The 26,594-nt window shown below is 49.6% G+C and overlaps 1 protein-coding gene, 1 long non-coding RNA gene and 1 pseudogene across 4 annotated transcripts; all 3 read right to left on the reverse strand.

Annotated features, from left to right (window-relative positions):
- Positions 1-2,814: 2,814 nt before the first annotated feature.
- Positions 2,815-18,094, reverse strand: LOC136466733 (centromere/kinetochore protein zw10 homolog; annotated as a pseudogene).
- On the reverse strand, positions 15,283-15,953 carry LOC136466732 (uncharacterized). Its single transcript, XM_066465240.1, has 2 exons — positions 15,570-15,953; positions 15,283-15,460 (listed from the first exon to the last, which is right to left on the reverse strand). Exons 1-2 carry the CDS (start codon positions 15,881-15,883, stop codon positions 15,298-15,300), a joined length of 477 nt encoding a protein of 158 aa, XP_066321337.1. The 5' UTR covers positions 15,884-15,953; the 3' UTR covers positions 15,283-15,297.
- Positions 18,095-20,196: 2,102 nt separating the features above from the next.
- LOC136462855 (uncharacterized) lies at positions 20,197-22,592 on the reverse strand. Of its 3 annotated transcripts, none has more exons than XR_010760830.1 (4): positions 21,978-22,592; positions 21,687-21,876; positions 21,188-21,585; positions 20,197-20,671 (listed from the first exon to the last, which is right to left on the reverse strand). It is a non-coding gene; the product is annotated as an uncharacterized lncRNA (long non-coding RNA). The 3 variants fall into 3 exon arrangements; XR_010760829.1 differs by having other exon boundaries at positions 20,197-20,787; XR_010760828.1 differs by having other exon boundaries at positions 20,197-21,585.
- Between the last annotated feature and the right edge of the window lie 4,002 nt (positions 22,593-26,594).

Raw genomic sequence — 26,594 nt, forward strand, 5'->3', positions numbered from 1 at the left:
GCTGGGGACTCCTCGCTCCTCGGCGCTCGGTCATCACCAGCAACGCCGGAGACTCCTCGCTCCTCGGTGCTCGGTCATCGCCAGCGACGTCGGGGACTCCTCGGTGCTCGGTCATCGCCAGCGACGCCAGGGACTCCTCGCTCCTCGGCGCTCGGTCATCGCCAGCGACGTTGGGGACTCCTCGCTCCTCGGTGCTCGGTCATCGCCAACGATGTCGAGGACTCCTCGCTCCTCGGTGCTCGGTCATCGCCAGCGACGCCTGGGACTCCTCGCTCCTCGGTGCTCGGTCATCGCCCACAACGCCGGGGACTCCTCGCTCCTCGGTGCTCGGTCATCACTAGCGACGTCGGGGACTCCTCGCTCCTCGAACCTCGCCAGCTTCACCGAGGACTCCTCGCTCCTCGGTGCTCGGTCATCGCCAGCGACGCCGGGGACTCCTCGCTCCTCGGTGCTCGGACATCGCCAGCGACGCCGGGGACTCCTCGGTGCTCGGACATCGCCAGCGACATCGGGACTCCTCGCTCCTCGGTGCTCAGACATCGTTAGCTACATCGGGTACTCCTCGGTACTTGGATCTTGCTACGTCTTATCGGTGTGTTATCAAGCCGCTCCATGTTATTCGGATCAGGGTGCTGATCTTGGGCAGCACGTCTGGGGTCTTGATACACGCATGTCAGATGACGTCGGCAAGCTTTTAGACTTCTTTGACCCTACTACAAGATTCATTCTTTATCTTCCAGCAGGCTCGAGGACTAAGTGGGCACACTTCACCTTGCGGTGAATGTGCTTGTTCTCATCTCGAGGCTATGCCCGAGGACTGGCTGCCTGCTCGGCTAGTCTTCTACTTTCTGACCCTGGCACCACGTGATTACGTCACCTACTGTCAGGCTCGGGGACTAGCTGTGGGGGTATGGCCCCCGGTATCTACAAGACAAGACATGGGCCGCACCATCAGAGGTGGCTCGGCCCACAAGATAAGGCGTGCACGGCGCTGCTCGGCGTGCACCTCAAGCTATTGTATAGTACCAAATATGATACTTTACTTGTAACCCTGTCCCTCCAGACTATATAAGGAGAGGCAGGGTCCCCTAGTGGACAGATCTATCTACTACATCTTAATACAATACACCAAAGACACAGGACGTAGGGTATTACGTCGATCAGACGGCCCGAACCTGTCTAAATCGCTGTCTCTGCGCCTTGTGTCACCAACCGGTTCCTGATTACGCGCACCCCCACCGACAAATCTACCATCACGGGATACCCCTCGGTGGACTGCCGAGCATCTTTTGTCGACAAAGCATAAGCATGGCAAAAGTTAGGATGCATATGCACAACTGATTGGGAATTGAGATTTTTTTCAAGCCTAAAAGGGCTAGACTAAGTATACCTTGAATCCATATATTGATGACTAGAAATATTGATAAATAAACTTCTACTAGAAAATATTTGCCAAATCAACGATAGATGCATATCGATTCTTATCTTTTGTGCATCACGGAGAAGCCCCCATCTGATGTCGAGAGGATGATCATCCGTTGCGCCTGGAGGAGCCATCCGAGGGGAACCCCGTTGTTTGGTGTAGGGGAAGAGACGCCACCGCCATGTGTAGGAGAGGGGACATCACCACCAGGTACAGGGAAGACGATGCCGCTATCGATGATGTGGGGGAAGGAAGCCGCTGCCACCGCTGGTTGTAGGGGAAGGGACGCCGCCGTCATGTGTAGAAGAGGGAGACGTTGCCGCCAGGTGCGGGGAAAGCGATGTTGTTGTCGCCGATGTGGAGAAGGTAGTCATGGCCGCTGCTTGGTGTAGGGGAAGGGACGTCGCCGCCATGTGCAGGAGAAGGGATGTTGCCGCTAGGTGACGATGCCGATGTGGGGCTAGTGGGGGAGGGGCACCACACCGGATCCGCCTTGTGCTAGGAAGTCACTGCCGTCGCTACTGTGATCTGGGTGGGTGGAGAGCGAAAAAAAGAGAGGAAAGTGAGATATCTAGGTTAGGAGTATTTATTGAGGTGACATTATAGAGCACACACTTATGGTTTTGGTAGGTCTTTTTACATATGTGGGAGGCGGACTATGGTTTTGGTAGGTCTTTTTACGGTTGTGGCTGGCAGACCAGCATGAGATATTTAACGCTCAGAATTGTAGGCCTTTTTACGGTTATGGGTGGCGAACCATAGTTGACACTCAGGATTTTACAGTTGCAGATAGTCTCTTTACTTGCAGGGTAATTGATTTGTTGGTTGACACGTTGAATAACTTATTCAACATGATAGCTGTTGAATAGCATATATATTGTAACCAATACGATTGCAGGGTAATTGATTTGTTGGTTGACGCGTTGAATCACTTATTCAACATGATAGTTGTTGAATATCATATATATTGTAACCAATCAAATTTTGGTAGTACACAAATCTATTGCACCAACCAAATTGAGCTTGTCACCCGAACCCATCTTGGTGCTGCCAAATTGCCACATCGCCTGTCCTGTTACGTGGCAGACTAGTGTGATGATTTTTCATCACAAGAACGTCACGGACCGCATATAATAACAAAAAGTAGCGGTTCTAACGAAATTTTATTGTCACTCAAAATCATTTTTTTCTTGCCTATTTTCTTCTCCATGCCCAGTATCTCCTTCATAACCTTGGGTCACCAAGTTCTTTGTTTACAGACTGCCATGCAGCTTATATATTTAGCTCAGGCCATCCTCCTTTCACCTCCTTGCATTTGCTTAAGATCTTTTGGAAATGTCACTTAAGACCAGGAAGACATAATAACATATTAACATGCACATTTGCTAGTCTTATCTGATCAGCCCAGATCCAGGCAGTGGGGTTAGTATTGAACTGGGGAGTCAGATTGCAACTCTCTCCTTCAGTGCCAACGTAGCTCATACCAATTAATACTTCACGACATGGTGGTCAAAAGAATTTGAAAAAAAAAATCATTGACCCGGAGACAAATATGCTGCTGCTTCTGCATTCTAAGCTGGCGTCCTAACAATCCATCCTAGGCACTCCTTCCTAAGAGGCGAGTCGGCAAATATTGCTTTGATGAAATTTTGCACCTGTACATGATTAAAAAAACTGATCGGTTAAACTAAGAAAACAGACGTGAAATTTAGGATATTTTTCAACATTGAAAAGATCATAAGTTGTCATGCAGTAGCTTGAATTAGGAATACTGAGGTTCCCGTAACAAACATGTGCAAATCACAGATTGAGATACACAGAAACATATGGGGGCGCAAGACAAAGTTATGAGAGATCCAAGGACCTATGAGATAAATCAATGCCCAAAAATAAAGTGCTGCCGCTGATATTGTATATGAAACATATATGAAGATTCTTTTTTTAAAGAAAAGATGGGAGCTGGGCTTGCTCACCTCAGATGATGTGAAACCACATCTAGCTAGGTCTCCACTTTCCCAACATGCTGTGATGGACTTCAATGACATATCAAGCAACTCTGAACAATAATTATTTTCAGCGTTATCTGACTGAACAAAAAAATATAGTGCCCATTTAAAGATGAAAAGAAATCCATAATCAGAACCAACAAAATACCTGCAAGCTTGCGGAACTTTTTCAAAGAGGGTATAATTCCATCCAACTGAATCCAAGTGTCATGGTCTAACTTTGTGCTGTCATCATCGTTCTCAACCAGGGAAAGAAATAGTGAAGAGAGGTTTTCCAGAGCCAAATGGATAAGGCCTTGAAGCTGTAAGCATGTATATTAATGACATACCATTATGGCATAACATGTATCACCTCAAACCATCATGTCATAACATGTATCACCTGCAATGTCTCTTCTGCTGCCATGTCATCTATCAGAAGCATATCCCTTGTAATTCTTGAGAAGACAGACCCAAGGACGTGACACATACTTTTCCTGTAAGTTGATCTTGGCAGTATCGATTCCCACATGATGCGTATCTTTTCCAAAATAAACACGCCTGAATTGAACCCATAGATCAGCAGAGTAAATAATGATGTTTAACTGAAATGTCCATTTAGATGAAAAATTGAAAATAATCATCAACAATGGAAATTGAATGCTGCTGATATTTGGCACATCATGAAGAAGAAATTTTTATTTCATTGGAGATCCAGGGAAGATTGAAGCAAAATGTTCTTTGGATGATTTGTGAGATTGCTGGTAAAAAGATCCCTAAATAATGGCGAATAGATGTAGCAACAGGGCACAAGGCTTCCCAATGCGTATTTTACTCATTTACAATTATAAATACATAATTCTCTTGTTAATTTCATCGCGAAAAGTGCAAATTTGGACTTATAAACCATGGTTGTTTTGTCTTGTTTCTCCACTGGGAAATGTTTGACTGGGACTACAAGTAATTAGCTCAATGAACAAGCGAACTAAATTTTTTTGTGAATATGTATGAAGTCCCCATCATTTTTCAGGGTTCAAGTGGAACAGACCTGCTCGATACTAAATTTTGCTGACTCATAATGCTGAGGTTGGTGTGTGTTCTGAAAACCTTCAGCGCCATCTATAGCCTGTTAAAAACAATGCAACGAACTAGAAAATTTAAATAGAAGCTCAAAACTAGAAGTAATTATGTGTGTGGAATAGAACTTCATAATTAGAAAGATCTAATGACCTCACTTATAGTATCAACAGCGAGTTGTATTTGTCTTCTCAATACAGCATCTGCCATCTGGGAGAAGATTGGGGCTAAATCCACAAAAACAACCTGTTTCTGTAGATCACTAGGAAAATCTGCACGATACTGGAGAAAAGCATCCACAAAGATTAGCAGAACACATTTCATTTTGGAAACACATGAAATATCTTAAGAAAAATATCTCTTAAAAAGTGCTATTTAATTTGGTTGCCCGAAGAGGAAAAATAAATTTCAACAGCATGACTGCATGAGACTGGTTCTTTTTTGTTTTGTTGGAAGTAAACAAGATCAATCCAGACGTAGAGGCATAGATTTTTTTTTCATGTGCAAAGTAAACACTCTATCTTATCACACAACAATGTTGCCCGTCGCCATAGAAAGCATAGTTGAACTTGAACACAACAGCCAGCTGCAAACTTGGTGAGTTTCTTGTCTTGGGTTTTTCACAAAGTCCCCCTGAGGCCCTGAGCAGTGGGCAGTGGTGGTAGGTGGCAGCAAGGGTTCCACTGCCTGCAAGTGCACCAGCAGGATGGGTGGGGCTGGACCGCTGGAGGCAGTACATGAGCTCAGACAGCATGGAGATAAGAAATTTATTGGTGTTGGCTGCAGGAAAGCGAGGTGGTAACACAGGAAGGGGAGTGGAACGGACGATCAGGTGTGCTACAATCCAGTAAAATTCCTGTATTCTGGAATCTAGGGTCGGAAGCTGGCTGTTTGTTTCATATAGGGATTATAAAAGCTAAAACCACCAATATCCGACTGAAACAAACAGGGCTTCCTCCAGTGCAAATCCTAAGGCCTTCCCTAGTATCAAACCCAAAATGAAACGAATTTCAATGACTATATAAAGTATAGGATAACAGTATAACATAATTTAATACATGGAAGATAAAGAATAAATAGTTTATTACATATCTGCATTTTTAGCAAGAACACACTAACATACTCAAGCAAAACTCAAGATCAATAATGATACAAGCAGCAACAAGTTGGGCATGCACACCTGAAATGCAAGGCCCAGAATTTCTTGGGACAAATGATAGAAATCATTCTGAACAATAGCAGCCACTTGACTTAAGCTATCAAATTGCTTCTCTAGCTTCAGAAAAAAAAATTTGACAAAGGTCAATTACTATGAAACAATAATAGTGCTAAAAAAAGATAGAACTGAAACTAGAATACAGTGTGATTTGCTTTGAGTACAACCATGGTATAATGTGGAAACCTAAAACTATCATTCGAAGTTAGTACATACACGAACCTGAACTGGCACAATAGCCTTATAAAGGAGCAAAACATCCCTAGCAGCAAAGCAGAACTCCTTAGCTACTCTTGCTGATGACAAAGATGCATCCTGCTCTGGTTATTCAACAAGAAAATGGATGTGCATCAAATCCTCATCCAATAGGAATTTACAGCTCACGAACACTAAAAAGTGGAATGGTGCATTCGCATGCAATAGTCAATGCTCGCAACTATGGGAAGAATGCATGCCATGATGAACAGAACAGTAGTTCTCATCTGTGAAACTGTGACGATGGATGAGTAGAACACACAAAAAAAAACATAAGAATGTAGCGCCAGGCATACCTTGAGGGCTCCATGAACCAATTTCATTACTAGAAGTGCCGATTTAGATGTAAAACCTTCTCTGGCTGAAAAAGTAGATCAACAACAGAATCACCTTGGTCACCAGATTCCTGCAATAACAAGCCTCTTTATAAGTATGGAAGAAATGAAACCACATTGTACATGGAAACTCTGGGTTACACTCACCAGACGACTATCATAATCATATTGTACAAGAATGTTCCTTGCTTTCACCAAGATCTCACTTCTCTTCCGTACAGCAAAATGAACTTCAACATCATCAACAAATTGGGTCACTTGCCATCCTTTCTATCAGGCAAAATAAACATCATGCTCCTAAGTTTGTTCTCGAATTCAGCTGTACTTCGCACGACATCTTGGAACTCAATTAGCTTGGATGCCTCATTGGGTACAGCCTGAAAACACATATTAAAGCATCAGTCAAAAAATACCCTGAAACAGCAACTGCCGACTGGCAATGCAAATGTCTACGGACAAGAGAACTTAAACGAGGAAGTTCATAGAACCCTAAGTTTCTTGTGCCTAATAAGGACAGTTTGTAAGTTAGCTCATATCACTCTGTTCTTTTTCAACAAATTCGATTCTTCCCTTCATGGAACTACAAAGATTACTCCCTCCGTTCCTTAACATAGCCATATAGATTTCTAAGAAAATTCCAAAATATAGGTACGTATCAGCTCCCACGCCGATTAGTTTAGAAACCTTCCCACCGTACATAGCACATGCCTCAACCAATCCCTTAGATTAGGAAGCAATCTATTGGGAGAGAGAAGATGGCCTGATTTTTCTTTTTTTCTCGGTCTCACATCCTTCCCCAAGCCGTGCGTTAATATTGGTGCTAAAAACTATATGGCTTATATTAAGGAACGGAGGGAGTATGACCCAAGTTTTCATTTGGTGGTAAGTTTGATAATACAATGTGTGAATTAGAGGGATAACGCATTTTCTAGTTATTCTACATATATATATTTTCTGAACCGAACGATAGCTAGGTTGGTAGATAGTAGATACTACCTCCGTCCTGAAAAGGATGCAATTATAAGGGGTCTTTCTCGAGCAGTGCATGAGAGCTGCATGTCATTTCATTAAGCAAAGAGAGAAAGTACAAGGGAGGGCAGAGCCTACTCCCGAAAACTTGCCATATTAAGAAAACTCATATCTAAAGTTTGTCCTTAGTCAAACTATCTAAAGTTTGACCAAGTTTACAGAAAATAGTATCAATATTTATGACATCAAATAGGTAATAATCTAATGACACTTATTTGGTATCAAAAATATTGATACTTGTTGTATAGACTTGGTCAAGCCAAAATGGTTGACTCGGTATTATGCTAGAATGGCATTCTTTTCAGGACAGAGGAAGTCCAATTAATGAGAATATAATCAACAAAACTAACTTCACTAGATCATTATAGTCTATAGAGTGTACTTATAGAATTATATCATGAAAATGTCTACAAACAAGAAAAGTAGAAAACTGAAAATAGGAAGCTCATCGAATCCCAAAGTTGCTTGTAGTTTGTAAGGATAGTGACTAAGTTTAGGTCACTGTTCCTTTTTCTATCAAATATGATTCTTCTTATTGTAGGACTCAAGTGTTCAATTGGTGGAAAGTATGATACAATAACCAAAATAGAGGGTTATAATAACATGTACTTTAGTGATTTTATATACGTATTTTGTAACATCACATACTGCTCACTACAGCTATTAGAAGCATTCACAGGCCGATGGCTGCAAATCAAATCAAATTCAAATCATATCGTTGTAGTTGAACCAATCAAAGGATTAGTTTATATAGCAAAAGAAAGATTGGCAGCTCAATTAACAGTAAACAAAGAAACTATACTTGCTGGAAAGCCCCATATGTTCTAGCAGCAGTAGATGCTTGGTGAAGATAATGCAAGTTAAGATACAAATAGTTTTTGTCTCGCATTACAGATAGAAAAGATAATCATAATTCACAATGATAGTTCTTGAGACTTCCCTTCCTCAGATAAATCAGGAAGAACGGTACCTTGGAGAGAAAGTGTGTGATAACCAGATCAGAAATTCTTGGCCAGGTTAACTTTGCAAAAGACTGAACCCACTTGCTATTTTCCATGCAAATGAATTTGCACACAAACTTGATGACATCAATTATTCTTGAGTACAGATTTGAACCATCTTTATTGTCCTTTAACAGTAAAAACCAGTTGCATAAGGCAAACAAGAAGCAAGATTACTTAATCTGCAGAAAGTAATCAGGAAATAAAACTAATTTCGGCTTGCGTTCCAGATGAACAAATATCTAATTCCCCTGCACAATATTGCTAAAACAAAATATAATATTTACCAGTTGAATTGTTTCTTAAAATGAAGATACACATTCAGCACATATATAGTAATGTCTTGAAAAACTATGGCAAAGGCACACAGCTGATAACAAACTGGGTCAAGGTAGCCCTTGAAAACAGAAAGTTATTACTTAGAATAAATGTATTGACAAACAATTTTCTTTAGAAATCAGGAAACACCATGAAAGGCTTACTTTTATTTCCTCAGAAGGGGCTACACTCAAGACTGATACAGAGTGTTCTGGACCACCTTCCTCAATCACTGACACCTGTATGTTACTGATTGCTGGAACCAGAATATGTTTCATCATCTTGTCTGCAATTTTTGCCATCCCATAGCCTAGGGCATCAATAGTCTGCAAAACAAAGAAATGAAAAGGTCATACATTTGGAGTACAATGTTATCATGTAATATGGGGTCAACACTTATGCAAGGCGCCCATGGCAGCACCTGCCATCTCAGAAAAAGCCTAGAAGGACGCGTCTATAGTCTGGCCCCTAAGTAAGCGACTTTAGAGATACAGAAGTAAGGCATAAATAGGAATTAGTTGCATTTAAGGATATATGCTTCCATCAATTGCTTGCTTGTTGTCAGGAAACTCCTCTCTGTTTACAGGAGAGAAAATTATCAATAAATGCCTAACATGGATTTGATATTTAGATCCTTCTTGATCTCTGAGCCACATAGGTCTACCCAACCTAGCAATGACACCGCCTTCTCCAGAGGCTACCCCACCAAGGTGCACAACATCGCCCTGCCATCTACTCATTCCAGTTCAAAATACTTGTTGTTTTAGCCTCTTCTACTATCTTCAAAATACTTGTTGTACAATTCTGAAGTAAATTTGACTCATTTTTTTTCCAATCTTACACCTCCTTAATTCCTTCATTGACTAGCATGAGGGAGAGTGAGTGTGTGCCTTTGGCATAATAAATGGCTACTTTATATAGAGGATTAAACATGGGTAGGATGGTGGATGGCCATTTCATTTACCTCCTTAGTTCCCACACCAAGGCTAAAACAAAGAGCCTTTTACGCCAGTGCCATTAAAAAAGATGGCCTAATCGTCAATACCCCTACAAAGTTGGGTCTATCACTGCCGTCCCTGGGTTTGGAAACTTCTTTCGCCCAAGCCATTCCGTCCATTGTAGCTACTAACGGTGGGTAACGGAGGTGGAAAAAGACTTGAATGCCACTGGGGAGTAAGAGGATGACTGAAAACTTGTGTGTTTCTTCTATGCCACTCCCAGGACCTAGCCTCTTGGCGCCATTCAGGTGGGCTTTGGCGCCAAAATGACCCTGGCTCCCCTAGGCAGTGCACTCCTCATTTCTTCACCACTCACTTCTCTCAACACTCACCATTTCTTCACCACTCACTTCTCTCAACACTCACCATGTCTGAAGCACCCTGTGGAGTGGAAGTAGCAACCTTCTTTGGAGTGAATCCAATCTCGAGCTCAGTTCACAATCCTCAGTTGATGGATAAGTCTCATGTGTGGCTGGTCTTTGTGGGGCTGTGCTGCTCACATGATCCTTGTAGCTGTTTTTCTGTTTTTAGGACAGCATCTTAGACTAGATGACAGCATCTTAGAGGACAGCATCTTAGCTAGGACAGCATATTAGCATCTTAGACTAGCATCTTGGCATATGCTTGGCTGGCTAGCAGCCTATAAATATGTAACCCCAACCCCTCAGGTTGGTATGGCATTTGTATGAGTTTGTGTGAGAAATAGACAAGAAAATTGCCCCAACTCCTAGTGTCATCCTCTCTCGATGAGAGTAAGAATTCTCCTACTACCAAGAGTGAGAATTCAGCGACTAACAACTGGTATCAGAGCCGTATTATCCTGTAGCCTGAGTACCTCTTGCTCATCTTCTCTCCCAGCCCCACAACAGCCCCAGCTGTTGGCAGCAGCAGCTCCTCCGGCCACTCCTGTTCACTCCTCTCCCAGCTCGTCTGAAGCAGCCCTCTCCCCACGCAGCAGCCCCCCGGTAGCGCGTCATGTCCGCAGGGCAGTCTCAGCGCTCGGTCGCCTCGAGCACGCGGCGTCGGCAGGAGGCCGAACTTGCCTCGGCAGAGGAACGCGAGCGAGCGGCGGCAGAGACCGCTGCGGCGGCGGCAAGGGCGTCGAGGCTGGCAGCGGCGGAGCTGGCAGCAGCCAGAGCGGAGGCGGAAGCAGCGGTGGCGGCGGATGCAGCGCGTGCGGCGGCAGCGGAGGTCGAGTTTTTGTGCGGCAGCGTCAGCAGCTCCGTTAGTGCTGACGACAGTGCCGACGCGGACCTCGAGCTGCTAGAGAGGGAGGCAGCGCGAGCGCGGGCGGCGCAGTGGGCAGCCGCGCACACCCACGAGCGTGGCGGCAGCCCAGACAGGCGCGGACGCGCTAGCGGCGCTCCTGGTGGAGGCGCGCACGGCGATGGCACTCCTGGGGCAGCCGCGCACGTCCACGAGCGTGGCGGCAGCCCAGACAGGCGCGGACACGCTGGCGGCGCTCCTGGAGGAGGCGCGCACGACGGTGGCGCTCCTGGAGGAGGCGCGCACGGCAACGGTGGCGGACGGGTCGATGGAGATCGCGGCCTTCACAGGCAGCGTGGCTCTCTCTCCCCGGATTGGTACCGTGGTTACCACGGGTTCCAGGCTGTTGTCAGGGACGTCGGCCCCGGCGGTGGGTGGCCTACCCTCACCAAGACCAACTACATCGAGTGGGCTGCGGTGATGAGGGTAAAGCTCCAGGTGCGGCACATGTGGGAGGCAGTCCGGTACGGCGACGTCGACTACGACCTAGATCGACGGGCGCTGGATGCTCTCATCGCTGCAGTCCCGCCCGAGATGCAGTTCTCGCTTACCAGCAAGCGGACTGCCAAGGAGGCTTGGGACGCCATCGCTGCGGCACGCATCGGCAGCGACCGCGCCCGCAAGTCCACACTGCAGGCACTTCGCAAGGAGTGGGAGAACCTGGCCTTCAAGCCAGGTGAGGACGTTGATGACTTTGCTCTCCGTCTCAACACTCTGTTGCAGAAGATGGTGCAGTTCGGCGACGACACCTACGGTGAGGAGAGAGCTGTCGAAAAGCTTTTCCGCTGCGTCCCCGAGAAGTACAAGCAGATGGCTCGCTCAATCGAGTCTCTGCTGGATCTCTCCACGATGTCGATCGAGGAGGCGATAGGTCGCCTCAAGGTCGTCGACAGTGATGAGCCACAGTCCCTCTCGGGGCCCATCACCACTGGCGGGAAGCTCCTTCTCACTCGGGAGCAGTGGCTTGCCAGCCAAGGTGACCGGAGGAAGGGGGAGCCTTCTTCCGCGACAGGCGGCCGCAAGCGTGGCAAGCCGCGCAAAGCGCGCAGAGACACCCAGGCCGGGGCGCGAGGACGTGCCGAGGGTGATGCCCGCGGAGGCGCCCAGGGCGGCGCCGCCGGCAGGCACAAACCGGCACGAGACGACACCTGCCGCAACTACGGCCAGCTTGGCCATTGGGCCAAGGACTGTCGACAGCTACGACGCGGCCAGGCCCACGTCGCACAGGCGGAGGAGGAGCCGGCTCTGTTCATGGCACATGCCAGCATCGAGCTACCTCCAGCGGCACCGGCCGCAACGGCTCTCCTCCACCTTGACGAGCCAAAAGCACACGCCCTCCTCGGCGACAGCTCCGGCAACGACAAGACTGACGGGTGGTGCCTCGACACCGGCGCCACCCATCACATGACCGGTCGACGGGAGTTCTTCACCGAGCTTGACTCTAGCGTCCGAGGCTCCGTCAAGTTTGGGGATGCCTCCGGCGTGGAGATCAAGGGCGTCGGCTCCATCATCTTCACCGCCGTGTCTGGTGAGCACAGGCTGCTCACCGAAGTCTACTACATCCCCGCGTTGAGGAACTCCATCATCAGCTTGGGACAGCTGGATGAGAACGGTTCGCGCGTGGTGGTTGAGGATGGAGTCATGAGGATTTGGGATCGCCGTCGTCGCCTTCTTGCCAAGGTATCCAGAAGCGCAAATCGACTCTACGTCCTTAACGTGCAGGTGGCACAACCCCTCTGTCTCGCTGCTCGTCGGGACGACGAGGCATGGCAGTGGCACGAGCGTTTCGGGCACCTTCACTTCGAGGCCCTAAAGCGGCTCAGTGCCATGGAGATGGTGCGAGGCCTGCCGTGCCTCGACCATGTGGAACAGCTCTGCGACGTCTGCGTGTTGACGAAGCAGAGGCGACTCCCCTTTCCCCAGTGGGCGAGCTTTCGAGCCAAGGAGAGGCTCGAGCTCGTGCACGGGGACTTGTGTGGCCCGGTGACACCGGCCACACCGGGAGGACGGCGCTACTTTCTGCTGCTCGTCGACGACTTCTCCCGCTACATGTGGGTGATGGTCCTCGGCAGCAAGGGAGAGGCTGCGGACGCCATCAGGCGCGCGCAAGCTGCTGCGGAGGCGGAGTACGGCCGCAAGCTGCGCGTGCTGCGCACCGACAACGGCGGCGAATTCACGGCGGCTGAATTCGCGTCGTACTGCGCTGATGAGGGCATTCAGCGCCACTACTCCGCGCCGTACCGCCCGCAGCAGAACGGCGTCGTCGAGCGGCGCAACCAGACGGTTGTGGGGATGGCTCGGGCCCTTCTCAAGCAGAGGGGGATGCCGGCTGTCTTCTGGGGAGAGGCGGTGGTGTCGGCCGTCTACATCCTCAACCGCTCGCCTACCAAGGCGCTCGACGGCAGGACGCCGTACGAGGCTTGGCATGGGCGCAAGCCGGCGGTCTCCCACTTGTGGGTCTTCGGCCGCCTCGCGTTCGCCAAGGAGCTTGGCCACATCAGCAAGCTCGACGACAGGAGCACTCCGGGAGTGTTCATCGGCTACGCGGAGGGCTCGAAGGCCTACCGCATCCTCGACCCGAAGACACAGCGTGTGCGCACGGCGCGCGACGTTGTGTTCGACGAAGGGCGATGATGGGCGTGGGACAAGGCGGTGGACGATGGCTCGGCTCCGACGTACGACGACTTCACTGTTGAGTACGTCCACTTCGAGGGAGCTGGGGGAGTAGGCAGCTCTTCTTCGGCGAGCGCGTCTACCCCAGTCCCCGAGCCTCCACCGACCCCGGCGCCTGCTACTCCGACAGCACCACGCTCTCCAGCCAGGACCTCGGCTGCGATGAGTTCTTCGCCGGCTCCACCACAGCCGGCAACGCCACGCACTCCAGCATCGACAGGCACCTCTCCGGGCACGTCTACTCCAGCTCGTGTCGAGCACAGCCCGGTTGAGCTCGCTACTCCGCTCTCTCACGACGAGGAGCACATCGACGCGTACCACGACGGCGAGCCATTGCGGTACCGTATGATGGAGAACCTTCTCGGCGACCAGCCGGTGCCGGGACCGGTGCCTCACGACCTGGAGGCGCAGTTGCACCTTGCGTGTGACGACGGCGAGCCTCGATCGTATGCAGAGGCCGAGAGACACGCGGCATGGCGCGCCGCGATGCAGTTGGAGATGGATGCGGTTGAGAAGAACCGCACCTGGGAGCTTGCTGACCTTCCTCGTGGTCACCGCGCGATCACCCTTAAGTGACTGAAGCTGAGGAGGTGGAAGCTGAGCCGCGACAGCACGACGGAGGAGGTGGACGCTACGCAGTACCGGCGTCTTGTGGGGAGCCTTCGCTACCTCGCCCACACACGGCCGGACTTGGCATTCTCCGTCGACTACGTTAGTCGGTTCATGCAGCGACCGACGACGGAGCACCAGCAGGCTGTGAAGAGGATCATCCGCTACGATGCGGGGACTCGACCACGGCCTCTACTACCCGAGGTGCCCTGGGGCGGCACACTTCGTCGGGTACAGCGACAGCGACCATGCCGGCGACATCGACACTAGCAAGAACAAAAGCGGGATCCTCTTCTTCCTCGGCAAGTGCCTCGTTAGCTGGCAGTCGATCAAGCAGCAGGTGGTGGCCCTGTCCAGCTGCGAGGCCGAGTACATAGCAGCCTCCACCGCTTCGACTCAGGCGCTCTGGCTCGCTCGACTGCTTGGTGATCTCCTCGGCAGAGACACTAGAGCGGTGGAGCTCAGGGTGGACAGCAAGTCCGCTCTGGCCCTAGTAAAGAACCCCGTGTTCCACGAACGCAGCAAGCACATCCGGGTGAGGTACCACTTCATCCGAGGCTGTTTGGAGGAAGGGAGCATCAAGGCGAGCTACATCAACACCAAGGACCAGCTTGCGGACCTGCTCACCAAGCCCCTTGGGAGGATCAAGTTCCTTGAGCTCTGCTCCAGGACCGGAATGGTTCAACTCTCCCACAAAACGACGCACAAGACTTAGGGGGAGAATGATGGATAAGTCTCATGTGTGGCTGGTCTTTGTGGGGCTGTGCTGCTCACATGGTCCTTGTGGCTTTTTTTCTGTTTTTAGGACAGCATCTTAGACTAGAGGACAGCATCTTAGAGGACAACATCTTAGACTAGAGGACAGCATCTTAGCTAGGACAGCATATTAGCATCTTAGACTAGCATCTTAGACTAGCATCTTGACATATGCTTGGCTGGCTAGCAGCCTATAAATATGTAACCCCAACCCCTCAGGTTGGTATGGCATTTGTATGAGTTTGTGTGAGAAATAGACAAGAAAATTGCCCCAACTCCTAGTGTCATCCTCTCTCGATGAGAGTAAGAATTCTCCTACTACCAAGAGTGAGAATTCAGCGACTAACATCAGTTCCTCACCTTGATATACCTGGGTTTCTCCATCTCCACATGGGGAGCTCAGCATCAAATGAGCCATCCTCATGCCGCCTAATAATCCTGGAACGCTGGCACCACGGCACAAAGTCCTCGTAGAGGTCCACTGCCGCGACAACAGCAAACATCTGCTCTGGCGAGTACCTGAGCTCACCAAAGCAATCACAACAACACCACAATCACCAACGATTCCCACATTATGATAAATCAATTTCCAGAACAACCATAAGGCAACTCTCGATTGACCGCATACCCCATCACGCGCCTCTCCTCGTAGACCTTGGAGAGCACGCCCCCCTCCTCCCCGTCGCCGCAACCGAGGAAACACCTGGTCTGCGTGCGCGCCATCCACCCCGCGCCAATGACGCTGGTCTGCGGATATGCCCACTGGCCGCCGCGCTCGAGCACGCGCCCGCCGCCGCCGAGCGCGGCCAGCGTGCTCGAACACCTGGCATTGGCCACCAGCTCCCCCGCGCCAGTGGAGCACTCGCCCTCCCCGCCGCACCTTCGCAGGACGGAAGACGCCAGCCCCCTCCTCCGCAGCACCGACCTCGCGCACGGCAGCATCGCGGAGGCTCCTCTGGGCGCGATCCGGCCGGCGGCGGCAGGAGAGGGGAACCCTAGATTCGGACCGCGGCTCGGGGCGGTTCTGGCGTAAAACGGAGACCTGTTTTGTCTCTATACCCATGGGCAACTGGGTCATTTCCCATGCCCGACCCCACATGTCAGGCCTCCCAAACGGCGAAAAACAAGCGGAGAGGCGACGGAATGGCTTGGGCGAAAGAAGTTTCCAAACCCAGGGACGGCAGTGATAGACCCAACTTTGTAGGGGCATTGACGATTATGCCATCTTTTTTAATGGCACTGGCGTAAAAGGCTCTAAAACAAAAGGTATTTTCAATTTCAATCTAGTCCGCACTACACAACATATCAAAAGAAGATAGCATATGAACTCAGGGAGGTAGTGCCTGGTGGAGCTTCTAGTGACGTAGATATCTTTTTTTTCCCAAAGTTGTCGCAATTTTAGCCGCTGAAGGATTAGCACCCTGTTCGCTTGATCGTTTCTGTGGCCTATAAGCCAGCTGATGCTGTTTTGTTGTGAGAGAAAAACACTGTATCATGGCTGATACGATCAAGCGAACAGGGTGTAGATCAGTGTCTTAAATGTCCAACACAACAGCCCACAATCCTTGACGACAGCTATCTTTAACAACAATTGTATTCAATATTTCTACGGCAATGCAGCTTAAACTATGTACAGCTTATGTTCCATTCAATGTCCATCAAAAGCTCCCAACTAAGTTCCATTACCAATTGCATATTTTGTTTACAAGTTAGGGTTATGATCAAACTTACTGGAGCAGTCAACCCATGATGCAGAAGTACCAACTGAATTTTCTCAGTAAAACTCACCTCCAATGCCTGCAGGGCAACAGGAAGCTCAACACCATGACTTCCACCGGAGTGACCTCTCGGAGTAGCCCTCACCACCACCTTACCTCCCTCTGGCGCAAATTCCACACACTCCTCCACATTATTCCCAAGCCCCACTTGCAGCTGTATCACCATCATAACCACAACCCAACAACAACGATTAGCACAAATGCAAACCCTGACATAAGCTGAATCATTCTAAAGCGGAATTTCCTCGTCACCTCGTCTACAAGTTGCTCCCAGTCGCTCCTGAGGAGCCCAAATACGACCGGGTCGTCTTGACCAGATCCAGATCTGTCAGGATCGATCAGGAAGGTCTTGAGTTCAGCGACGGCAGTGGCCCTGTCAAGGGGGCTTGCTGCGGCACGGGCCTCGCGGAGGCGGGCGGCGAGCGAAGCAATTGTGGAGGCAGCAGCGAGGTGCTCCTGTCGCTCGGCGAGCTCGCGGCGGGCGGCGAGGAGGCGGTCGGCAAGGGCCCTGAGGTCGGAGAGGTCGGGCGAGGAGGCGAGCGGGGCAAGCGCGGAGTCGAGGGAAGACTTGAAGGAGGCGGAGGATTCGGCGGCAGAGGCTGCGCGGAGGAGCGCGTTGGCAAGGGCCCCGCGGTTAGAGGCAGCGAAGGAGAGGGCCGAGGCGTGCAGGCGGTCGGAGCGGAGGCGTAGGCGGTCGATGAGGAGGCGGAGGTCGGGCGCTGAGAGGGGCGTGGACGGGTCAGAGGCGTCGGCTGTGGTAGAGAGGAGGAGCTCGCGCACGTCGTCGGCAGCTTGCACTTGAGATCCAGCAGCCGAAGATGCACCAGCAGCTGCAGCTTGAGATCCAGCAGCCGAAGATGTACCAGGAGTAGACATTTTCCCCTTTCTGAAAGAAAAAAACACCAATACTCAGTATTCACATACATTCACATACAGACCAGTGTGTCTCGCTCTCACCTTGGAATTGGATCCGTGACCGTGGAGACCGGAGTTTGGGTTGGCCGTTGGGTGCTTGGGGCGAATCCGTCGGAGGCTTGGCGCGTCCTCTCGTCCTCTTCAGGGCCAGACCGCAGACGACAGAGGATCCAGCAGCCGCGTCCTCGACTCCTCGTCAGGGGCGGCGGAGGGCAGGGGCAGCAGGGGCGGCGGTGGACCGGGGCTCGCCGCGTCCTCGACTCCTCGTCAGGGGCGGCGGAGGGCAGGGGCAGCAAGGGTGGCGGCGGACCGGGGCTCGCCGCGTCCTCGACTCGTCGTCACTCGTCAGGGGCTCCGCGGGGCAGGGAATGCGCGAGCGCGATGCAGCAGCAGCGGGCGTGCGGCGGCACGGGACTGGGAAGAGGGGAGGAAAAAGGAGAAAGGACAGGACTGGTGTCGATTTGGTTGACGAGGGTGTGTCGTTATAAAAGTTTGTAGGTAAATATCCTTGCGTTATAACAAGAACACATAATACTACGATAATATATATATAAACGTATGTTATACTGTTATCTAAAATAAATACAGCAATCATAATGTTACAATCAATATTATATAAGTCTTTACGAAAGATAGATAGTTAAAATATAACTCTAAATTTGAATACAAAACTAAAATATCAACTTCAATTATCGCATCACTTCATGCCTATGATACACGAAAAATAAGCTTGCACTTCTTTAGAAATCAAGTGCTACGGAAAGATAATCATAATAAGTTTATGTTTCATAATAAATGTTTTAGAATCTATTTTACAAATAAGAATCTAATCTCTCAATAGTTCGACTAAGAGAACGTGCTTTGCACGAATACCAAGCTGTAGTTGGTCACCAATCAACGATGATCCAGAAGATTTTCTAGTCCAAGATGCGGCGTCTGACTTCTTGCAGCTGAAGCATGCAGATGGCTGAAGCTGTAGTTAGAAGTATTCTGCATATAAATTGTTTGTTAATTTTTAAACTTAAATTATCATTTGATATCTAAAAAAATATGTATCGACATGTGATGCATTACCTCTTTTATGGAGTTAAAACCTCTTTATATATGATATTCTTTGTGAACATATCATTTGTCGCTTTCTTCTTCCCCTTTCCTTTCTCTTTCACTTTCCCTTTCCCCTTGTTTACGTCCTTCTCAGCAGTCGGCACGGCTAGGATCCTAATGTCCAATCTTGTCGTAGCTCTTGATAGCGCCACATACAATTAGCCGTGCGAGAACACTGGTTCCGCCAAGTATACCCCGACGTTAGGGATAGTCTGCCCCTGCGACTTGTTAACGGTCATCGCGAAGCTAGGCCGGATAGGGAACTACTTTCGCTTAAATTAGAAAGTGAACATCTCATCTTTCGATGGGCATAGGGGTATACGAGGCAGAAAAACCCACTTTCCAGCTTGCTGTCCCAACACAATTTCCGCGTCTATGGTATTCTTTTGAAACCCCCGTATGATAAGCATGATACCATTACAAAGTTCGTTTACAGGATTAATGTTCCTAAGCAATATGACCGGACAACCAATCTTCAGCTTCAACACATGTGGAGGTAGACTATTGGGTGTCAAAGTGTTAAGGAATTCATCAGGGTAGTAGTTGTGCAGATCATCCACCGCACAGTCAAAACTATGCATATATCATGAGGAAGACGAATTTCATCATCAACAGTCGCCTCCTCAGATCCTCCACCGACGCGCAACAAGTATTCTGCAAATCACGGGTCGCTCTTTGCCCTCATGTTGCGCCCCAATTTTAGATGGCATGAAATCCCAAAGGTACGACATACGCAGTGATGCACCAACCACATGAGCCCTCGACCCTCTTCGAACAACGGCACAGCTAAATTTTTATACTAAAAACAGACGAATCGCACGATAAAATAATAATATTGTGCGATTAAATACAAACGTTGAAGTAACATCTCTCACAACAAGCGCGGAAAGTCCAGCGTCGTAGCCTTACAAACTCTCCTATTATTTTATCGGAGGACCACCATCTGCGTGACAATGCCATCTGGTGGTCTTCTTTAATTTTTGATGGACAAAGAAACCGATAGCTATGGAAACTTGTGGTTTGCTCCACGAAAATGGCAGATGTTCTGAACAATTGCTTGAGATGCATCTAGCCTTGCTAAGTGCTAAAGGCTCATTCTTCATAAAACTCTAATGAGAAAATAGATGCATTTAACTCCGATGAAAAATAAATTTCATTTCAGAACTTATTATTTCATACAAAAATTTTAAATTGCTTCTTAATTTTAAGATTGGCAAATAAACCTAGGATCAATTATAACTACTACATCAAGGAAACACGTCATGTAATAAAACAATCCGACAAATGTTCTAGCACCGATCAGATTATCAAACCATAATCTACATGGCCAGGTAGCGTTCTTCATGTGACTACAATCTGAGTGTCATGTAGTTTGATCATGGCATTATTGATGAACAAGGGACTTTCTAGGAAAAAAATAAAAGAGAAAATAACATAATTTATGTTCACCTTGTAGTTATGAGATCTGGAATGACACCAAAAAAAAGGTGCATGTCAGCTTCTCGTGTATCAACAATTTGTCAAAGATTGCAAAAACAAGCTGCACTCACCCCTACTGAATTTAATGGTTGCTTCAATCTCTCACTCTCCTGGCTAAGAAGAGAGATATATAAACTGATAAAATGTGACAGTCTAAGTAGGCTGGATAAACAATACATTTAACAATTTATTTAGCAACAATATAAAAAATATTACAGTCTAAGTAGGCCATAAAAAATACATTGACAATTTATTTAGCAACAATATCAAAATGGTAGACTTGACAACAACTATATGATACATTCGCCCAGGAGCATACAATCTTGTTGGATCTTTAAATTTTCTCTTGTCTGGTTTAAATGTATCTCTCAAACAGATGAGGAAAAGCAAGCAGGGCAAGCTGTCCAAAGCATAAAGGCCTGGTGAAAAACTCAATCATACATGTTGTTTTTTCCTGAACAAGAGCAGAAACACATAAGAATCTGGAGAAAGTGAACATGATCCAGTTACCAGAAGATAGACCCAAAAATATACTCTAGCCGTGTCGGCATTCTTGGCAAAAAAATCTTCCTAGAAGAGAGACCAAAAAGTTAGCCAAAGACTTTAGATGAGACTAAGATTACATTAGTACCAGAGATAACAATTAAATTGACAACATAGGATTGGCTGAGTTCATAAAGGTTCATTTATTCAGAATAAACTAGACAGCAACAGACCAACAACCTACATTGGTAGTTGCAGACTCGCAGCACACAGAAATAGTATTTATAAATATTCAAGTGCGCTATCTAAGTTTCTTCAGAAATATAAACCATGCTCCCTATCAACTCAAAACTTGCTGCATGAAACAAATTCATCACCATGACAAATCATTTTTCAAGCTAGCTACCAATCTAATTCAGGCGTATTGTAACAGTACAGAGACAACAAAAAATGATTTTACGAAGGACAGAATTGTCGGACGCTTTACCTAGCTTGCCTTTGAACTTTCCATGTGACAAGTGAGCATTGTGCTTGTCTTGGTTGATATCGGCAAGCAGGCAATTAAGATCCAGCATAAGTAGCTTCTTCTTCCTCCCTGTGCTAAACTCATCATTGCAGAGTCTCTTGGTGAGCCCATGTCCTGAACGACCCTGCTCCCGGCTTCCTTCTTGTGATCAATGGAAGCACCATTATCATTGATCACACCATCATTAAAACCCACCACCGTGCAGCAGGTGGTATTATCCACCAAGAACAAGCGTGCCTCTTCTCCATCAGCAGTCACTTGATCCGTCTTCCTCTTATTCGTCTTCTTCGAGCCGTCCTTCCTGTCATTATCGGAGCTTGAAGCATCAGCTACATGCTTACCCAGTGTACAGGCCTCGGCTGCAGAAGCCAGAAAACGACTTGAGATAAGGAAGCATCCATGGTTTCACCGATCATTAGACAGTTCGGTTGAGATAAAGAAAAAGAAGAGCGGGCCTCACCACCACCACCTCCAGCAGCAACAGGCTCTGATAATACATCCGGTTGATCTGATGCATCATGTTTATCGGCTCCGACGGTGGCACCGGTGGCGTCCACTACCGGCGGTGTGGGTTCCTGCTCCTCGTTCTTCTTCCTCTTCTTCAGATCAGGCTCCTTCATCCCCTTCCCTCGGTGGTGGTTCCTCTGCTGCTGCAGGCCGAGGCCGCCATCAAGCAAATTTGGATACGGCGGTTTGTAAATAAATCACATGACAATGCAGGCTAGATAGGATGCATATGGTGTATGTATACCTGCAGCGGTGGCGGCGTCCGGCGTCGGTGCGGCGAAGGTAGTGAGCTTTTGTCGTAGCCCCATCTGCACGCCTCGGCGTAATCGACGTTGGATTCCACACGGCGGAGGAATAAAGAGCAGCAAATAAGCAAAGCAATAAATAAATTGCAGGCCGAAGGAAGTTGAAGCGGCGGGCTTCCTCGATGGCCTCCGCCCTCCATGGTCATCGGTCTCCATGGCGGCCGATCTCGAGGGAACTGCGGCGGGCAGGGGCACCTGAGGCGGCGGCGGGGCGGGATCTATCTGTGCGCCGGTTGCTTAGCCAGGAGGAGGATGGATTGATGGGATTGGATCGCTGGATATGAGAAGGAATCATCCGTTCCCGTGATGAGGGAGCAAACCACGGATGCCGCATATATCGATGGGGTACAACAGGCGAGTGGGGATGGGGATGGTGAGGCGGCCGGCGGTGCCGGGATCGGAGGAGGCGACACAGTGGGCACGGCCGCACGCAGGGCACCACGAAGCCACGCCCGGGCGGCGCGGAGGGCAACGTCTGGGCGGCACGGAGGGAGTCACGGTGGGGGAGGGCAGTCTGAGGTCGTTTCCGCAGAGTATTTCGGGACGTTGCAGCTTTGAGGATGTGTTAAGCCTAAGGTTCCAACAAGTCAGGGCTTAGGCTTTGGTTCTTGTTATTATCGTAGCGTCTGCCATCACGAGGGTGGTGGCCGTGGCTAGCCTCCTCTCTCGCATCGCCATGGGTACGCCTGCGGGCGTCGAGGGTGTCACGTGTGTCATGGTGGAGGCCAAGACGCTCATGCACCGAGACCGCGGCGCATGGCCTACCACCTTGCTATGCCTGGTGGACTGACATGTCCATGTTGGGTCGCTCTGAGGGTGCGCGCTAGCTGGCGTCGAGCTCGCGTCGTCGGGACAGCGAGCTCTTGGCCTGCTACATCGCCGCACGCTCAAGTAGCGTGTGAATCACGCGATGGGCCTGATGATCCTCAAGCATCGCGGGCCTCGAAAGCCCCCGGAGCAAGGCCACCGTGGCAGCGATGTTCTAGCTTTCCCGGGTGAAGTGTGGGAGAACTTCGCCGTCCTTGATGATCCTCTGGTTCACATCGCAGGTCACGGCGCATGCACGCCCACCGTCTCTGTGGCGCTCGATCTCTCGCTCAAGCCCCGTGCGTTCCTGCTTGAGCTAGAGCCACGCTTCCTCGAGCTCTTGGTGCTGGGCCTTCAGCTGCTCTACCCGTAGGTGAGGTGGGGCCCTGCATCCCCCTCGACCTCGTTGTCGAGGTCGTTTGTTGGGGCAGCCTCTCCCTCATGGATGCTTTCGATGTATCCCTCGATGGTACCTGCCATGAAACATTCACGCGAGGGGTGATGGCTCCCCCCGCTGGAGTTAGAGTTGGAGGGTGACTCCGATTCTCCAGCGAGGAGGTCATGAAAAGATTCCGCGACATATTCGGTTATCCCCACAAACTTGTCGTTCGTAGGGGATGAGGGCGTGCGTTGTGTCGCAAGGTGGCCAACGGTCTCTGTGGTGTTATGCAGACTGCACAGGAGCGCTGTCGGGGCACTTTGAATGAGGTATTCCGGGGAGAGCGGCTCTCCTCTGACAAGCTGTGTCATGACGTTGGCGAACGAGAAGGTGAGGTGGCCCAGGTCCTCCCAGAACGGTCGGGGTCCCAGGAAGGCGCTGAGCTGGCGCTCTAGCCTCCCATAATTGAAGGTAAGGAGCTAGTCGCTCCCGAGGGCATGGGCCTCCGATGCGTATAGCTATAGCCCCTCAAGCACCTCAGTGATCGCGTCGAGGCTGGCGTAGTGGAGAGGTTGGACGACGACGGGAGCCTGCACCAACTCTCCCTCCATCATAACATTGAAGTCTAAGTTCCCAAAGCGCACATGCACGCCCGGGACCTAGCTGTCACCATAACTAGCCATCCGAGGCCTAGTGTGGACATCGAGATGCGTAAAAGACCCCTACCTGGCACGCCAACTGTCGGTGTTTTCGGACCACCGACGAGTAATTTTGTATTTACGCGTCTGGCTTGGATGGTGTGCTCGGAGGACACAAGGGTTTATACTGGTTCTGATAGAACATCCCTACGTCTAGTTTGCTGCTGCTCGTGTTACCGGCACTTGATTTGCAGTAGGAGTTACAAACAGGCGAGAGAGGAAAAGGATCCCAAGTCTCTGATGAAAGGAGTGAACAGGGGCTGAGAGCTCGAGCGCTGCTTAGCCGTGTGTTTGTATCGTGTTCTTATGTGTTTCTATCTCGTGGTCTGGGTCTTGTGCAGATCTGGCATTCCTCTCATGGGGCGCCCTGCTTTCCCTTTTATAGGCCAAGGGAAAGCGCAGGTTACAGCGGAGAAAAAGAAGAAGAACCAGAGAGAGGAAGGCTTCCAGGATCACCGGGTCCTTACTCTCCTTCATGCGGGTCCCACTGACCCTATAGATGTCACTAGGGATGGCTCCACATCACGGCCCTATTCGTCACTGGCACCATACGTAGGCGTCATTTGCTAGTCATGGTGCCCCATTACGTCCCGACGGGCGTCGTGGTGAACTAACGCGTCTGTCAGCATTCGTACAAGGGTTAGGCAGAACAGCACCGACACGCCCGACGCTATTCTTGATGTGAATCCTCAGCTATGGTCTGTCATGGCCACGGGTTACATTGAGGCATGCCGGTCTCTTCCTTGGTGTCAGAGTTTTGACCTAGGTACATACGCTTGGATCTAGAGTGGTTGGCGGCGGTATGGGTCCTCGTCGGGCGAGACGGAGCCCGCACCCGAGGGGTCGAGCGAGACGGAGCACAAACCCAAGGGTCGGGTGAGACAGAGCCTACGGGCTTGGGGTCAGGCGAGGCGGAGCCCACAGCCTTGAGGTCGGGAGAGGTGGAGCCCGCGGTCTCGGGGTCGGGCAAGACGGAGCCTGCCCTAGAGGTCGGGCGAGGCGAAGCCCACGCACCTGGGGGTCGGTTTGAGCTGTAGTCGCGCTCTTGACTGCTCGGATGAATCAATGTTGATGACCATTAGCTCCTCTTTGGGTACCCTAGTATTGGTCCCCGTCAAGGGGGAAACAAACTTAGGCTTAGTTGGGCTGGCCTGGTGGGCTTTTTAGCACAAGAACCTTAACTTCAGGTCTCTGACGAGTCCCCACGGGGGAGATTCAAAACCCGCTCCCGACCCGCCCCATTTCAAGTCCCCAAACTCGAAAACCCATGGGGCAAGAACTAGACCCACCCCCGCTGGTCTAAAACCCGTGGGTTTTGGGCCTAGACCTGACCTGCTGCCATCTCTATCTGGGCACCTGAACCAGCTAGCGTGAGCACGATGGAGTTGAGGTAGGCGGTCACGTCCTGCATGAGACCGCGGTGTTGAGGCCGTTTGGGCCGAATGAAAAAGAAAGGGACGAGAAGGTGGGCTAGAAGGAAATAGTCCGGCCTAGGAAGGAAGGATTTTGACTTTCGAACGAGGAAAAAACATCCTCACTTAGCCACTTGCATCAACTTTTTGTTGTGCTTCGATTTACATCCTCTAACTATAAAATCTGATGGCTTATCTACCACAGCTACTGAAATCGATTGCTTTTGCTCTTTAGATGGCTTGCAAGGCGCTTTAATCCAAGATGGCATCATGTCAGCCTCCAGGGAGGTAAAATCAAACTACATTGTTATTAGTATAGTAAGTATCGAATAGACTTTATCAAAAAAAGTTATAGAAATAAAATTTCAAAAAAATCATTTCGTAGAAGTTATGGAATTACAAATCTCAAAGACGGATTACCTAAAATCATAGTCTATATTAGATGTCTAGCTTGGAATTATTTGGACTTTATATCACATTTTTGTGTTTAGTAACTAGTAGTTGCTTTCGCTAATTGTTATAGTTACTATCATGACCCCGTGGTAGAAATGCAAGTGGATCTAGTGACAAGTGAAAATACAAGTGTTATGGAACCACACTGACCTGTCAGCACTTATTCTCCCACAAAAACCAATCCACCCTGGACTGCACGCATCATATAAAAGCCAAACTTAACCAACCCGGTGCTCAAACCACGGTTTCGAATGGATTTGAGACTGGTACAGCCAACGCACTCTGCTGCCTACTAAAGTGCACCTAGTTCAACAACAGCAAATGTGAAGTCGATCGACGTCGGAGAGGGAGCTGCTTCTCTGGTCCCATGCGGCCATGCCAAAACTCTGGCCTCATCGGAGAGGGAGCTGGAGGCACCGGTGGTCGACATCGATGCCGCCACGGCGCCATGCGTGGTGACCATGCTAGATTTACCATGCCATCGAGCAGGTCTCCAGGGCATGCTCAAGTAGGTCTTCCAGGTGACGGGGCACGGCCTGGACCCCACCCATCGCCCGTGCCACATAGGTATCTATGGCATGCTCGAGTAGGTCTCCGCTCGATGGCACCGCTAACTTCTTCCGCTTGCCGCTCGCCATGAAGCCGCGCCTCAGCCGTGCTCTAGGGAACATGACCGGCTACACCACCGTGCATGTAGACCGCTTCACAGCCAATCTAGAGGGCAACGGTCTCGCCTGGAGGGCGGCAGTGTGGTCAAGGCCATGAACCTGCTTGAAATCCGTTCCAAACTGAACCAACCCTTTACAA

Source organism: Miscanthus floridulus, chromosome 7 (assembly GCF_019320115.1).
Source record: "Miscanthus floridulus cultivar M001 chromosome 7, ASM1932011v1, whole genome shotgun sequence".
NCBI classification, from domain to species: Eukaryota; Viridiplantae; Streptophyta; class Magnoliopsida; order Poales; family Poaceae; genus Miscanthus; species Miscanthus floridulus.

What these genes read in the sequence shown, in the direction of transcription:
- LOC136466732 (XM_066465240.1), bottom strand. Translation starts at nt 15,883, where the DNA reads ATGCTGCCGTGCGCGAGGTCGGTGCTGCGGAGGAGGGGGCTGGCGTCT. An exon ending in GAGGAGAGGCGCGTGATGGG is followed by an intron (nt 15,461 to 15,569) that starts GTATGCGGTCAA and finishes TGGTGAGCTCAG; the next exon opens with GTACTCGCCAGAGCAGATGT.